This window comes from Lates calcarifer, linkage group LG6 (genome assembly GCF_001640805.2).
Source record: "Lates calcarifer isolate ASB-BC8 linkage group LG6, TLL_Latcal_v3, whole genome shotgun sequence".
In the NCBI taxonomy this organism is placed as follows: Eukaryota; Metazoa; Chordata; class Actinopteri; family Centropomidae; genus Lates; species Lates calcarifer.
Genome location: NC_066838.1, coordinates 21,634,000 through 21,647,163, shown reverse-complemented (window position 1 = coordinate 21,647,163; position 13,164 = coordinate 21,634,000). Strand labels below are relative to the sequence as shown.

The 13,164-nt window shown below is 40.4% G+C and overlaps 1 protein-coding gene and 1 long non-coding RNA gene across 2 annotated transcripts; both read right to left on the bottom strand.

Moving 5' to 3' along the window:
• Nucleotides 1-1,234: 1,234 nt before the first annotated feature.
• On the bottom strand, nt 1,235-5,674 carry LOC127142613 (uncharacterized). Its single transcript, XR_007813516.1, has 6 exons — nt 5,368-5,674; nt 4,760-4,809; nt 3,208-3,630; nt 2,519-2,962; nt 1,830-2,273; nt 1,235-1,584 (listed from the first exon to the last, which is right to left on the bottom strand). It is a non-coding gene; the product is annotated as an uncharacterized LOC127142613 (long non-coding RNA).
• Nucleotides 5,675-5,932: 258 nt separating this feature from the next.
• On the bottom strand, nt 5,933-12,836 carry ythdf1 (YTH N6-methyladenosine RNA binding protein F1). Its single transcript, XM_018674559.2, has 6 exons — nt 12,470-12,836; nt 12,031-12,058; nt 10,937-11,031; nt 9,199-10,842; nt 8,356-8,400; nt 5,933-7,939 (listed from the first exon to the last, which is right to left on the bottom strand). The coding sequence occupies exons 1-6, from the start codon at nt 12,497-12,499 to the stop codon at nt 7,925-7,927; spliced, it is 1,857 nt and encodes a 618-aa protein (XP_018530075.1). The 5' UTR covers nt 12,500-12,836; the 3' UTR covers nt 5,933-7,924.
• Nucleotides 12,837-13,164: the final 328 nt, after the last annotated feature.

Genomic DNA, 13,164 nt, shown 5'->3' with positions numbered 1-13,164 from the left:
ACTATGACATTTTTTCATGGTTTTTTAAGCCATAACATACTATGACATTTTTTCATGGTTTTTGACACCTTGCTATATTATGACATTTTTTCATGGTTTTTGACACCTTACTATACTATGACATTTTTTCATGGTTTTTGACACCTTAGTATACTATGACATTTTTTGACACCTTACTATACTATGACATTTTTTCATGGTTTTTTTAAGCCATAACATACTGTGACATTTTTTCATGGTTTTTGATGCCATAGTATATGACATTTTTGGACCGTTTTCAATACCTTAGTATACTATGACAATTTTTCTCTCTATACTGTTAACCCTTTCTGTTACTGTAGTGAGACAGTTTTTGTTGAATTATCATACTATGACTATTAGTACTACTATTTTTTTACTTCATTTTGATGCCTTTCACATTTTTTTCTACATTCTTATGTCTTATGATGTTATGCATTATTTTTTAAATTTTGATTCCTTACAAAGTCATTTTTTGGGTTACATTTTTGATGCCCTACTATACTGTCACATTTTCATCTTTATTTCAGATTACTATTACTTCTGCATCACTTTTATATTACAAAATACTTTTAATATAACCTTTGATATTAGATATTAGAACTTTTGTCATTACATAATACTATTTGCTAGTAAAATTTATAGATTACTGATGCAAACTACATTCAATGCTGCAAACTACTTTTGAACCACAGATCAGTTTGATTATTAGATTTTAATCGTATTTTAATAACTGAATAATTTGCTTGTTGATAAGAGGTTTTTTCACAGAAACAAATTTTTTTTCTCACCTTCACCTTTGGTGGATTCTGTTCTGTGAATTCAGCTGAAAACACACAGAACATTTGTTTAATAACAGGTTTTTCCAAACACAACATTAATGAAAAATAAGGCATAACTGGTTATTATCTTTCCAATACCTCACAGTAACAGTGATTTTATCCTCATCTTTGAACTGTTACATACATACATTAACTATCTAAATAAACTTCATTAATGGGTCAAGTCTATTTTCTGACAAATTATGAACTATTCAGACTGATGATCAAATACTGAACATAAGCAATTTAATGTCAGTGCTCAGTGTTGGACAGTTGATGTAAAGCTGTTTGTGAATTACCTGGAAGCCTCTGTCCTGGTCTCAAAGAACTTCTTCATTGTACCAAGACTCTGTGATCGTGGATTATGTCTCTGTGATCACAGACAATGTCTCTGAGATTATGGACAAAGTCTCTGTGATCATGGACAATGTCTTTGTGATCATGGACGATGTCTCTGAGATCATAGACGCTGTCTCTGTGATCATCGACAATGTCTCCATGATCGCGGGCAATGCCGTCAAATCGGTGACCCCCGTCTCCGCCGATTCTATCGCAAGGTCTCTACGAAGCATGGGACAATGTCTCTGATCATGGACAACGTCTCTCTCATCTTTGACAAGGTCTCTGCGATCATGGACAATGTCTCTGATCATGGACGATGTCTCCCTCATCCTCAACAATGTCTCTCCGATCATGGACGAAGTCTCTGCGATCGTGGACGATGTCGTGGACAAAGTGGTGACACCTGGAGGAAATCAAAGAGAAACATACAAAGGAAAATGATCAATACACTACTACCTATTCCTCATCAACAGTGTAACCATGAAAACACAGATAAATATTCAACATTACAGCTCAAACAGAAATTTTAACAGACATTAGGTGGGCTGTTTCAGAAAATGAAATACTATTATACTGAATACTGAACATAAACAATTTAATGTCAGTGCTCTGTGTTGGACAGTTGATGTAAAGCAGTTTGTGAATTACCTGGAGGCCTCTGTCCTGGTCTTAAAGAATTTCTTCATTGTACGAAGACTGTGATCTTGAACTACGTCTCTGTGATCGCGGACAATGTCTCTGAGATTATGGACAAAGTCTCTGTGATCATGGACAATGTCTTTGTGATCATGGATGATGTCTCTGAGATCATAGACGCTGTCTCTGTGATCATCGACAATGTCTCCATGATCGCGGGCAATGCCGTCAAATCGGTGACCCCCGTCTCCGCCGATTCTATCGCAAGGTCTCTACGAAGCATGGGACAATGTCTCTGATCATGGACAACGTCTCTCTCATCTTTGACAAGGTCTCTGCGATCATGGACAATGTCTCTGATCATGGACGATGTCTCCCTCATCCTCAACAATGTCTCTCCGATCATGGACGAAGTCTCTGCGATCGTGGACGATGTCGTGGACAAAGTGGTGACACCTGGAGGAAATCAAAGAGAAACATACAAAGGAAAATGATCAATACACTACTACCTAGTTCTCATCAACAGTGTAACCATGAAAACACAGATAAATATTCAACATTACAGCTCAAACAGAAATTTTAACAGACATTAGGTGGGCTGTTTCAGAAAATGAAATACTATTATACTGAATACTGAACATAAACAATTTAATGTCAGTGCTCTGTGTTGGACAGTTGATGTAAAGCAGTTTGTGAATTACCTGGAGGCCTCTGTCCTGGTCTTAAAGAATTTCTTCATTGTACGAAGACTGTGATCTTGAACTACGTCTCTGTGATCGCGGACAATGTCTCTGAGATTATGGACAAAGTCTCTGTGATCATGGACAATGTCTTTGTGATCATGGATGATGTCTCTGAGATCATAGACGCTGTCTCTGTGATCATCGACAATGTCTCCATGATCGCGGGCAATGCCGTCAAATCGGTGACCCCCGTCTCCGCCGATTCTATCGCAAGGTCTCTACGAAGCATGGGACAATGTCTCTGATCATGGACAATGTCTCTCTCATCTTTGACAAGGTCTCTGCGACCATGGACAATGTCTCTGATCATGGACGATGTCTCCCTCATCCTCAACAATGTCTCTCCGATCATGGACGAAGTCTCTGCGATCGTGGACGATGTCGTGGACAAAGTGGTGACACCTGGAGGAAATCAAAGAGAAACATACAAAGGAAAATGATCAATACACTACTACCTATTCCTCATCAACAGTGTAACCATGAAAACACAGATAAATATTCAACATTACAGCTCAAACAGAAATTTTAACAGACATTAGGTGGGCTGTTTCAGAAAATGAAATACTATTATACTGAATACTGAACATAAACAATTTAATGTCAGTGCTCTGTGTTGGACAGTTGATGTAAAGCAGTTTGTGAATTACCTGGAGGCCTCTGTCCTGGTCTTAAAGAATTTCTTCATTGTACGAAGACTGTGATCTTGAACTACGTCTCTGTGATCGCGGACAATGTCTCTGAGATTATGGACAAAGTCTCTGTGATCATGGACAATGTCTTTGTGATCATGGATGATGTCTCTGAGATCATAGACGCTGTCTCTGTGATCATCGACAATGTCTCCATGATCGCGGGCAATGCCGTCAAATCGGTGACCCCCGTCTCCGCCGATTCTATCGCAAGGTCTCTACGAAGCATGGGACAATGTCTCTGATCATGGACAATGTCTCTCTCATCTTTGACAAGGTCTCTGCGACCATGGACAATGTCTCTGATCATGGACGATGTCTCCCTCATCCTCAACAATGTCTCTCCGATCATGGACGATGTCGTGGACAAAGTGGTGACACCTGGAGGAAATCAAAGAGAAACATACAAAGGAAAATGATCAATACACTACTACCTATTCCTCATCAACAGTGTAACCATGAAAACACAGATATATATTCAACATTACAGCTGAAACAGAACATTTAACAAACATTAGACAGCTGTCTCAGAAAATGAACAGAAACAACAACAACCAATATTTGGGAAAAAGTAAAATGATAATTGTCTGTCCATCAACAAATCACTGAAGTAAAGTAAATTTTTGAATGCTGGATTTTAGCTTGTGTTGTTTATTATTCTTCAGTAAAAAGTCTGAGTATTTTTTCCACCACATATGGGCACACACAGAATCATTATTTCACATTTCAACCTTCTTCTTATTAACACATATTTAAAATGTCTTTGTTTTGTGTTGTTTTCGTTTAATGAATAACAACCAAATTTAGAAAGATCTTAACAACAACTTATGCGAAAAAAATTAATTAAGCATAGAACTGGTCGTTATATACTATAAAGATATTTTTACATATTTTAATCACCCTCTGACTCACAGTTAAAATTAACACACTTGAATGAATAACTCACTCCATTGTTTTATTTGTAGAATTGATACTGTTTTGTACAGTGTAGTCTAGTGTGTCTAGGGCATACACAAGATTAAGAATTTCAGATCATGTACAATCACTCTGAAGTTAAGATTTAGCATTTGTTAATTCTGATGTATTTGATATTGTTTGGTGAGAAGGTGAGGAGAGCTATAGTCAATTTGTCCACAGACAAAACTTTGACAACTATTATACACATTTTTTTAAAACCAAGGATTCCAAATGTTTGTTTCAAGACGGAGGCTTGAGAGGCGAGAATTAAATAGTTTTCTCTATCATATGATAAATAGTAAATACAAGCAAAACAAGACATCTGAAAAAGTCACCCTGAGCGCTGAGCAATTACAGTGAGTACTTTTTCTGATTTAATAGACACAATTGATCAGTTCCTATTACATTCAGTAATAAATTCATTAAATACCAAGGTTTGAGCTGGAATTTATCCAGTGACACCAAATGGAAAGACCGAAAGCGACTGCTGACATTAATAATTCAGCTCATCAACACATATTTTTCAGACTGGGTAAATGTTTCAAACACATACCTGTTGGTGTCTGTCCAGGCTGCAGTAGCAACAAGTAACAACAAGTAAACCTGGAAAACACAAGTACAACACTTGAAACGTTGATTAACTAATTACAAAACTCACACCATGTTGGAGAACACAACAGTGGAAACTAAACGCTAAAGGCTTGACTATTACAAATAAAATTTGACGGACCTAAAAGAGAAAAGCATTAAAAGATAATGCTAATGTTAACGACATTCAGGTGCAGACGCCATATAATACACAATGACCACAAATAGACACAAACAACGACATGACAGACCGCTATAAATTGACTTAAATGACCAGGCTGGAGCAGAGAGTTACAAAGGGGCGCAAAATGTCGGTAAAATGGCTGTAAACAATTACAACAGGGATTTAAAGAGACTATCAAGAGCTTGTGTTTTCACCTGTCCACGCTGGGGGTCCACAACTCATGTCAGGGACGCCTCAGTCACGATTAATCACATACGATTAAACACACTCTTACCCTCGCGATATAAACGTTTGAAAACACAAATAATGTCAAAAAAGATGTAATTAAAAGAGAAGGCTAATGCTAAACGCTAACGCTCGCTGCTAGCTAGTTCGCTCTTTAGCCTTACCTTCCTGCCGCAGGTGTGTTCAGCGACCAGTCTCACTCGTGTTCGACAAAAGAGCAGCTCCGGGGCTTGTTTTAGCATCCAGGCTTCCTCGGTAATTAAGTTGTCTCACAGTACTGACAAACCGAAGAAACAGTTCAAATGTTGGTTTAAATATGTTTTCCGACTTCGTTTCCCCGCCTCTCTGCGCTCCTCCCAGAGGATTTCGCCAATGACGAGTCACGTCGCAGCAAATGACGACACAGGACGTAGCCAATGACAACACACGTAAGCCAACAACTGTAGAAAAGACGCCAATTGGCCAGCTGAGTCTTGTTACGCTTCGCAACTGCCTCTGATTGCTCTTAAAATACAGCCACGGGGAAGGTAGGATCATGGATGTATTATAAGCATAAAGATTATAAGACACTTAAGATTCTTTTTTTTCAGGACTGGAGTGTCTTCAAAACTCCTTCAAACTCACAAAAACCAAACTCACATCACTGGTAACAACAACATTTAAAATAGATAAATGACCAATCCATATTTGTGCTTCTGGACCATAATAATAATAATAAAAACCACAAACAACAGATAAGTATATCTTTAATAATGAACATGATCAAATCTAAGAGTGTGATAGTGACCTCTGATACAATGGATATTTAATTCAGGGGTGACTTAAAACTTTTTTTTTTCTTTTGCATAAATTTTATCTATATTCCAATACCGTTATATAACTCTGGTTGCTCCACAGTCATACTCCCTCTCTTTTCTTTCACTCCAGCATACACACACATACACACAAATACAGCAAGCAATTTAAAAAAAGTCACAAACATATACCATATAGGCTAGTCTCTGGGTGTTCATACACTTGACAATAAATCAGTTAAGTATAATGCTACAATTAAACATTTTGAGGCGATCTCAGTTAGAAATGCCGGTACATTAAAGCTTACATTTTCTGAGGATGACGTAGATAGGTTATAGCAATGAAAATGATGAAAATGCAGAGATTATAATGATGTTAAGAAAGAACAAGAAACAAAAAAATCAAAGTGGCAGGCCTGGCTTTGAGTTTTAAAAGCAGTACATGCTACATTTCCTTCGGAATCTCATAAACGAGTACCAGGGAAGAGAGGGAAATAAAAAGTCACTGTAGCAGGGAAATAGACAGAAAGCAAATTTTGTCTTGATAGAAACCTGAACTCAAACAGCATATTTGTATTCCCATCACGTAAAGCAACATAATGCAACTATTTTGCCTTAAAACAACAGCTTCAAAATCATTTTGACAGTACACTGACTTATAATAGTGAGAATAGAAGAGTAATGCCAAACTGTAGATCAGTTAAAAGACTCTGAAATCATTAAAAAATAACCATTTATCTCTGATATCTGGTGAGGAAACTTTGAAAATATCAAGATTTTCTAATTGGACATACAGTGACAGTACTTCCAGCTCTGGGGCTGGGGATCATGGGTAATATACACCATTTAGCCACGTTTCAGTTCAGTGAGAGGAGCTATGCAGTCAGAGCTCCGTTCAAGCCAACAATAAGCTTTGTTTTCTGTACATGAATATCACTTTCCCGTTCAGACTCAGAGCTCAACAGAATTAATTGCCACTCGAGGCTGCAGAGGGCGCTGTTGCTCAGCAAAGTTACACTGTGTTGCTCTAAATAAGAAAGAGAGGGACCACCTTTATGAGCATTTGTTCTCTAGACATCTTTTCCCTGAATCTCTAGCTGAAATTTTTGAGGTACAGTACTGGGACCCAAAAAAACAAAAAACAAACAAAAAAAAAAACATTTACACTACTGCTGAACAGAAATGTTAAGGCTCCACTCTGGAGAGAGAAAAAAAATTCTCCTTAATGTTAAATTTATATCAGTCGTAAGCCAGGTGATACATTATTCAAAATATTTTTCTAACATTTATGCTTTCTAATGTCACAACCTTGCACGATTATGTCTATGCATACAGAAACTTTCAGTATACACATTCCTCCACCAAAGTAAAACACCCCTTACATGAAAAAAGGGGCATTATAGAAGTTTTTTCTTCTGATAATATAAAATACAACTGGCCACACACAGATAGCAGACATTTGTCAATAAAGTGTTGTTCACTCGTTAAGATTAACCGATACAAGCACTTAACATTTCTCCAACACACAAACCACAAAGTGAACAGTCACTGAATATCAGCAGCATGTTGTCAAGAGAGATTTTCAAAACAGACGTGCAGATATTTATATTTAGTTAAGAATGCAAGTTCCAGGGTAGCGATAGAGATTTATAAGGCTAAAAAATACAGAAAAAACAAGAAAAATATAGATTATTGAAGCGATTCAACTGGTGGAACTAGCTTCATCCCTGCACTCATCTTAAAGACTGGGAACCAGGAGCAATGTGGCTCAAAAGTTTGACATGGGCCAAAGTTAACAAAATTAAATAGAAAAAAATATTAGTTTTCAATTTCTTTGTGTCCGTGTGTGTTTTCTTAAATCTAGATTTCAGCATGTCCGTCCGAGCACGACCGTTGATCGACCTGTCAGAGGCTCATCATCTTCTGTTCACTTCTGACGATCCTGGATGGAGAGGGAATAAAAACCAAGAAATTATTGGATATGATCGATCAATATCTCATAAGTCACCTGTAATTTTTACAGGGCAACACTGTGATTTTTAAAAGCAGTAAGTCACAAAAGTCTGAAAATCACACCCAAAGAAGGGAAGGATGATTCAATAATATCATTAACTGACTTTTAGCTGGATTACATTGTGCTAACTTGATCATATTATGTTATCATACTGAAAATTTCTGTTGTCCTGACCTCTGATTTTAAAGGTCTTTTTAACACAAAATTTTGTCTGGTGAAATGCAAACCAGTGGTTCATTGCATTAAACATTAACTTCATGATGTCTCACAAAAATATTAATATTCTCAGCTCAGCCCTATCCTAGAGAGAGATGTAAGATAATCATCATCATCATCAACCTTACCTGATCGATTCTGGATCGGCTCTGTATTGACACAGGCTCATAGCCCTGTTAGGAAAAATAAAATATGCAAAGCTTTACTGAAAAGTCACATTAGGAATATAAATCTCATGCCTTTTAATACAAGCATATTTAAATATTTAATCAGCAAACCTCCCTCTCATTTCAAATCAATGACCAACACATACAAAAAAGGAAAAAAAAGTGAAAACCAGCTTAAAAATAAGGGACTGTATAAATACTATTAAGTATAGAGGAGGATCATTTTTATTTTGGTTGATGGGAGGCTAGAGTTTTTTCTTAGCCCATATATTATTTTCCTCATCACACTCGGACAAGCAGGTGAAACGGCTCCAAATCAAACCACATCTGGTTATGTGGCCCAGAATTATGTAAGTGGTTTAATTATGACAGTCAGGGAGGGAACTAAATCTATATTAAGACACATCATTAGTCATTAGTGTCTTTATTATTTGGGGGGGTTATGTGAAAATGTTACATCACTCAAGACCTTCAGCAGCCTTGTTTATCACAAATTTAAATGTTAACAATAAATTAAAGAGAAATTTGGTGGTGCACAGTGTGAAAATCAATGTTCTGTTAACACATTACATGTTTACACTGTGCTACATGACCTTAATTTAAGAAATGAATTGTATCAGTTCAATACTATGCAATTAAAAATATATTTTTGGCTGTAAGGAAGGTCAAAATAAAGTATTAAAACTGAGGAATACAGTGCATTTTTAAAGGTTTCTCCCCACCCCAGTAATTTTCATACGGTCCCTAAACATATTATTTTCTATAACCCAAGTGCCAGGTGTTAAGTCTCAAAGAAATCACTACCTTTTTCACCACCTCCTCCTCCTCCTGCTTCTTCTCATAGTGGGAAAAGTCATCAAAGATAGAGGTTGTGTGTTTGTACTGGGCGATAATCTTGAGCACCTGCTTCGCCTTCTCTAGAGGAACCTCTTGAGTGTCACGTGAGTTGGTGACTGGCTTGTTGTCATTATTTTCCAGGCGGATGTGGCGCAGCTGGCTATTAGGCACGTCCTTAACAAACAACCAGTTCACATCAAACTTTCCCTTCCACTTGTCCTGCGCCCAAACACCAGCACTGGTGCCATAGTCCACGGGTGAGCGCATCTCTGCCACACCGCAGAAATGGCCGCTGCCGTTGACACTGAACAACAAGTAGACGGGACCTTTAGAGTTCATCGCTCTGTAGGCTGAGTCCAAACGCTTGTTGCCGTGCTCCGTGCTGCACCAGATGGAGTACTTGATGGAGCGGTGGATGTCATCCTCAGAGTAGCTCTTGATGATGAACACACGGCCGTTCTTCAGGTTCCAGTCAAACTCCTTGGGGTTGTAGCTGTGGGCCGCTCGCAGCTTCTCCAGCACAGGGTGGGACTCTGATCCTGGCTCTGGAGGCAAACCCCCACCCCCTCCACCTCCGTTACCAACACCGCCACCATTAGAGGAGCCGCTGCTGTCCAGGCTTCCGCCACCGTAGCACAAGTTGCGGTTGCGTGGGGCTACCCAGCGGGTCTGAGGTGTTGGAGCAGAGTTGTGGTTCTGGTAAGATTGCGGAGGAGGTGGAGGCCCCTGCATGGTCATCTGCTGCACAAGGGACTGGGCAGACTGTAGGGACTGTTGCAGGGGAGGTAGGAGACTGGGAGCATGGGAGTGAAGCTGTGGCTGGTGCTGTTGGTGATGGTGATGGTGGTGGTGGGGAGGCAAGGGAGGGGCCATCTTGGTAGCAGTCCCTTTATTATCCCATGTATCAATGTCCATGTTGTGTTTAATGGGGGGTGGAGGCAGAGCTCCTCCAGCTATGGGTGTGCCAGGCTTGTTCTTGGTCTTTTGTTGCTGCAGCTTGGCAGGTTTACTTGCAATAGCAGCCCACGATGTAGGTTTCGGAGGGGGCATTCCGATTGGTGTGCCGCCGTTGCCCGTGGCAACAGCTGCAGCTACGCTGCCACCTCCACCGATCACAGAGCCTGCACTCTTCACACCTGAGCCACTTCCTGTCACATCCCCACCTATTTTTAGGCCCAGCATGCCTTGCTCTAGGCTATTCATACCTGGAGCCTTGCTCAGGGTGTCACTATGGAAACCTGTCTGACCATCAGGGACTAAGGTGCCTCCTAGAGAGCTGGGTGGGTAGCTGTAACTGCCCCCATAGGCTGAGCTCTGAGTCTGCTGGCCCTGAGAACCACTGGTGCCCCAGGCCGAGAAGGCCGGGTTCTCAGGGAAAAAGTTAAACCTGTGAGGATAGATGCTGCTGCTGAGCCCACCCGGCTGCCCAAACACTGTGTCATGCATGAAGTGATGGTCTCCATTGCTGAGGGGGGCATAGGGCGTCAGGTAGGGAATCGGTGGGTCACCTCCTGTAGACCAAGGAGCCTCACTGAGAGGGTAAGGAAATCCAATGGAGGGGGCATAGTAGCTGGACAGATAAGGGTCTGTCATGGACTGATAGCTGTTATTCTACAAACAGAAACGCAATAAAGATCATTTGTTAAGGCAAAAGAATGTTGTAAAATTGATGCTAAAATGATTCAAACTCAGAGGTGCTTCCCACCTGATTGGACTGGCCGGTGAGATAGGGCTCAAAGTCATTGTCGTGGACTGTATCCTTCTGGTGGAGGGAGCCATTCTGCACTGAAACTGGAAAGGCTGCAATAAAATCAGATTGATGTCAAATCTGCACATCTGATTTTTAAAATAGTTTCAAACAATCTAATAAAGCAAACTCTATTATGAAGCCTAAAATACCTGTACTGTACTGTATATAATATCATTAAAACAGCAGATATTTCTCATGATATCACCTGATTCAGGACACAGTCACTGCTGATGCGTGGAAATATGCAAATAACATGTCTTCTGCGTTAATACTAATACATTGTTTATGACACGTCAGTAACTGTGCAGCATGCACCACCAATATTTATAAGGCTAGACTAAATCTATAATCAGGGAACTAAAAACCGATGTACAGTGTTGTGTGGAGATTTAAAATAGATTCCCCTGTCAGCTGAATAAATGTAACCTTTCGAAGGGTTGACCTTTTGAAATGTGCAAGCTGTTTCCAATTCATCAGCTGTTTGCCCTCCCCATGATGTGTATGTCATTACTGCATGGCTAAAAAACAAGCACGAATCACAATATATAATAATGCAAAGACATTTCATTTTCACTGTTGACATAACAATACCTCAGGCAGTACTGCGCAAAAGCTTTAGATGTTTAGATTCTTGCAGCATGACAGGCCCAAACATACAGTTAGAGACATAATAACATATTTTCAGAGACAATAAGAGCCTGGCATTAGATGGTATGGCCCCACTAGAGCCCTGGTCTCAGCATCATGGAGTCTGGCATTACATAGAGACAGAAGGAGAAGAAGAGCTGTGGCAAGTTCTCCAAGATGCTTGGAAAAACATACCCGTCTGGTAACTTGAAAAATTGTGCACAACTGAACCTAGAAGATATTTTTTCTGTTTACTGCACCTTTTGAAAGCATCCTCACTTCAGTTTTTGTGCCTGAAACTTTCGCACGGTACCTTGTGGAGTATCAGTTTACAGGTATGTACTATGCTAACCAGGGTGCTAAACTGATTAATGTGTAACACACAGAGACATCTGGGGGTACGTTAATGGTTTCTCTCTTACCTTTGCTTGCATCTTGTCCCTTCGATGTCTTGGTGGTCATATTGATAGAGGAGGAGTGCATGTGAAAGGAGGAAAAAAACAAGAGAGCCTTGCATGGGTGACGGATGTTATTCAGAGCATTACACATTAGCCGGAGATGTATTCGGACAATTCGTCTGAAAACCAGACTGACACACAAAAAACATCAGCGCCGAGCGATGTGTTACGTTATGCCATCGTCTGGCAGTCAGATATCCACTGGAAGCTGTGGTCCAGGCCTTCGTTATTTACCAGTTTTCCAGCTAACCCCCCACCCCCTCCCTCTCAGCTGGCTAACTAGCTGACTAGCTGGCAGCGGTGGCATCGTCTTCAGAGTGGGGTGCACACACCGCACATCTCACCTCCCTGTGGAAAATAAAAACCTGAAGATGAGCGTGTGTACCCCCTCTCCGCTGCTTACCTGAGGGTCGATACTAGCGGCAGACATCATTCATCCACCAGGTGTTGTGTTAAGCCCTGACAAGACGTTCAGTGTGTCCGCCGTGTGTGAGGCTAATAGCTGGAGAGGCTGCTCCGCGTTACTTTGCTAACAGTTAAACACAGTTAGCAGCAGCCGTTAGCCGGTGTCTCTGCTCGGAGCGGACAGTTTGCTTGTCGTGGCCCTGCTGGCACTCCGCACCGTCCTGTCGACATTAATCCAGCGGGGCTTCAATCCGGTCCGACCCCCCCTCACCGTTAAATTAAAATCCGACCAGCCTCGGTGGCCCTGCTCACTTGCCCCAATGGCAGCTTCATCCGGGGTCTGAGGGGCGGAAATGACATCAGTGACGTAAACGACGCGTCCGCTGCTACCTAGCAGCCGCAGATCGGTTCTACTGTTTACGTTAAATTCACACTAAAATACGCCGTTTTCTATTTTGATAATTTACTGAAATAAAACTTTCTGCGGAAAAAAATCCCAATTAAGTTGACAAGCTTCAACAACAACTAGTTTAAGCCCGTGTAGCCTGGGCGTTAGTTAATAAAGTAGAGCTGCAATGATTAATCGATTACTAGAAAATTAACAAGATGAGCTAAAGTTTCAGTCATTTTAAAGCCAGAATTACAGTCTGAAATTATTGTCTGGAATTGACATTGACAATTTTCTGGCATTTT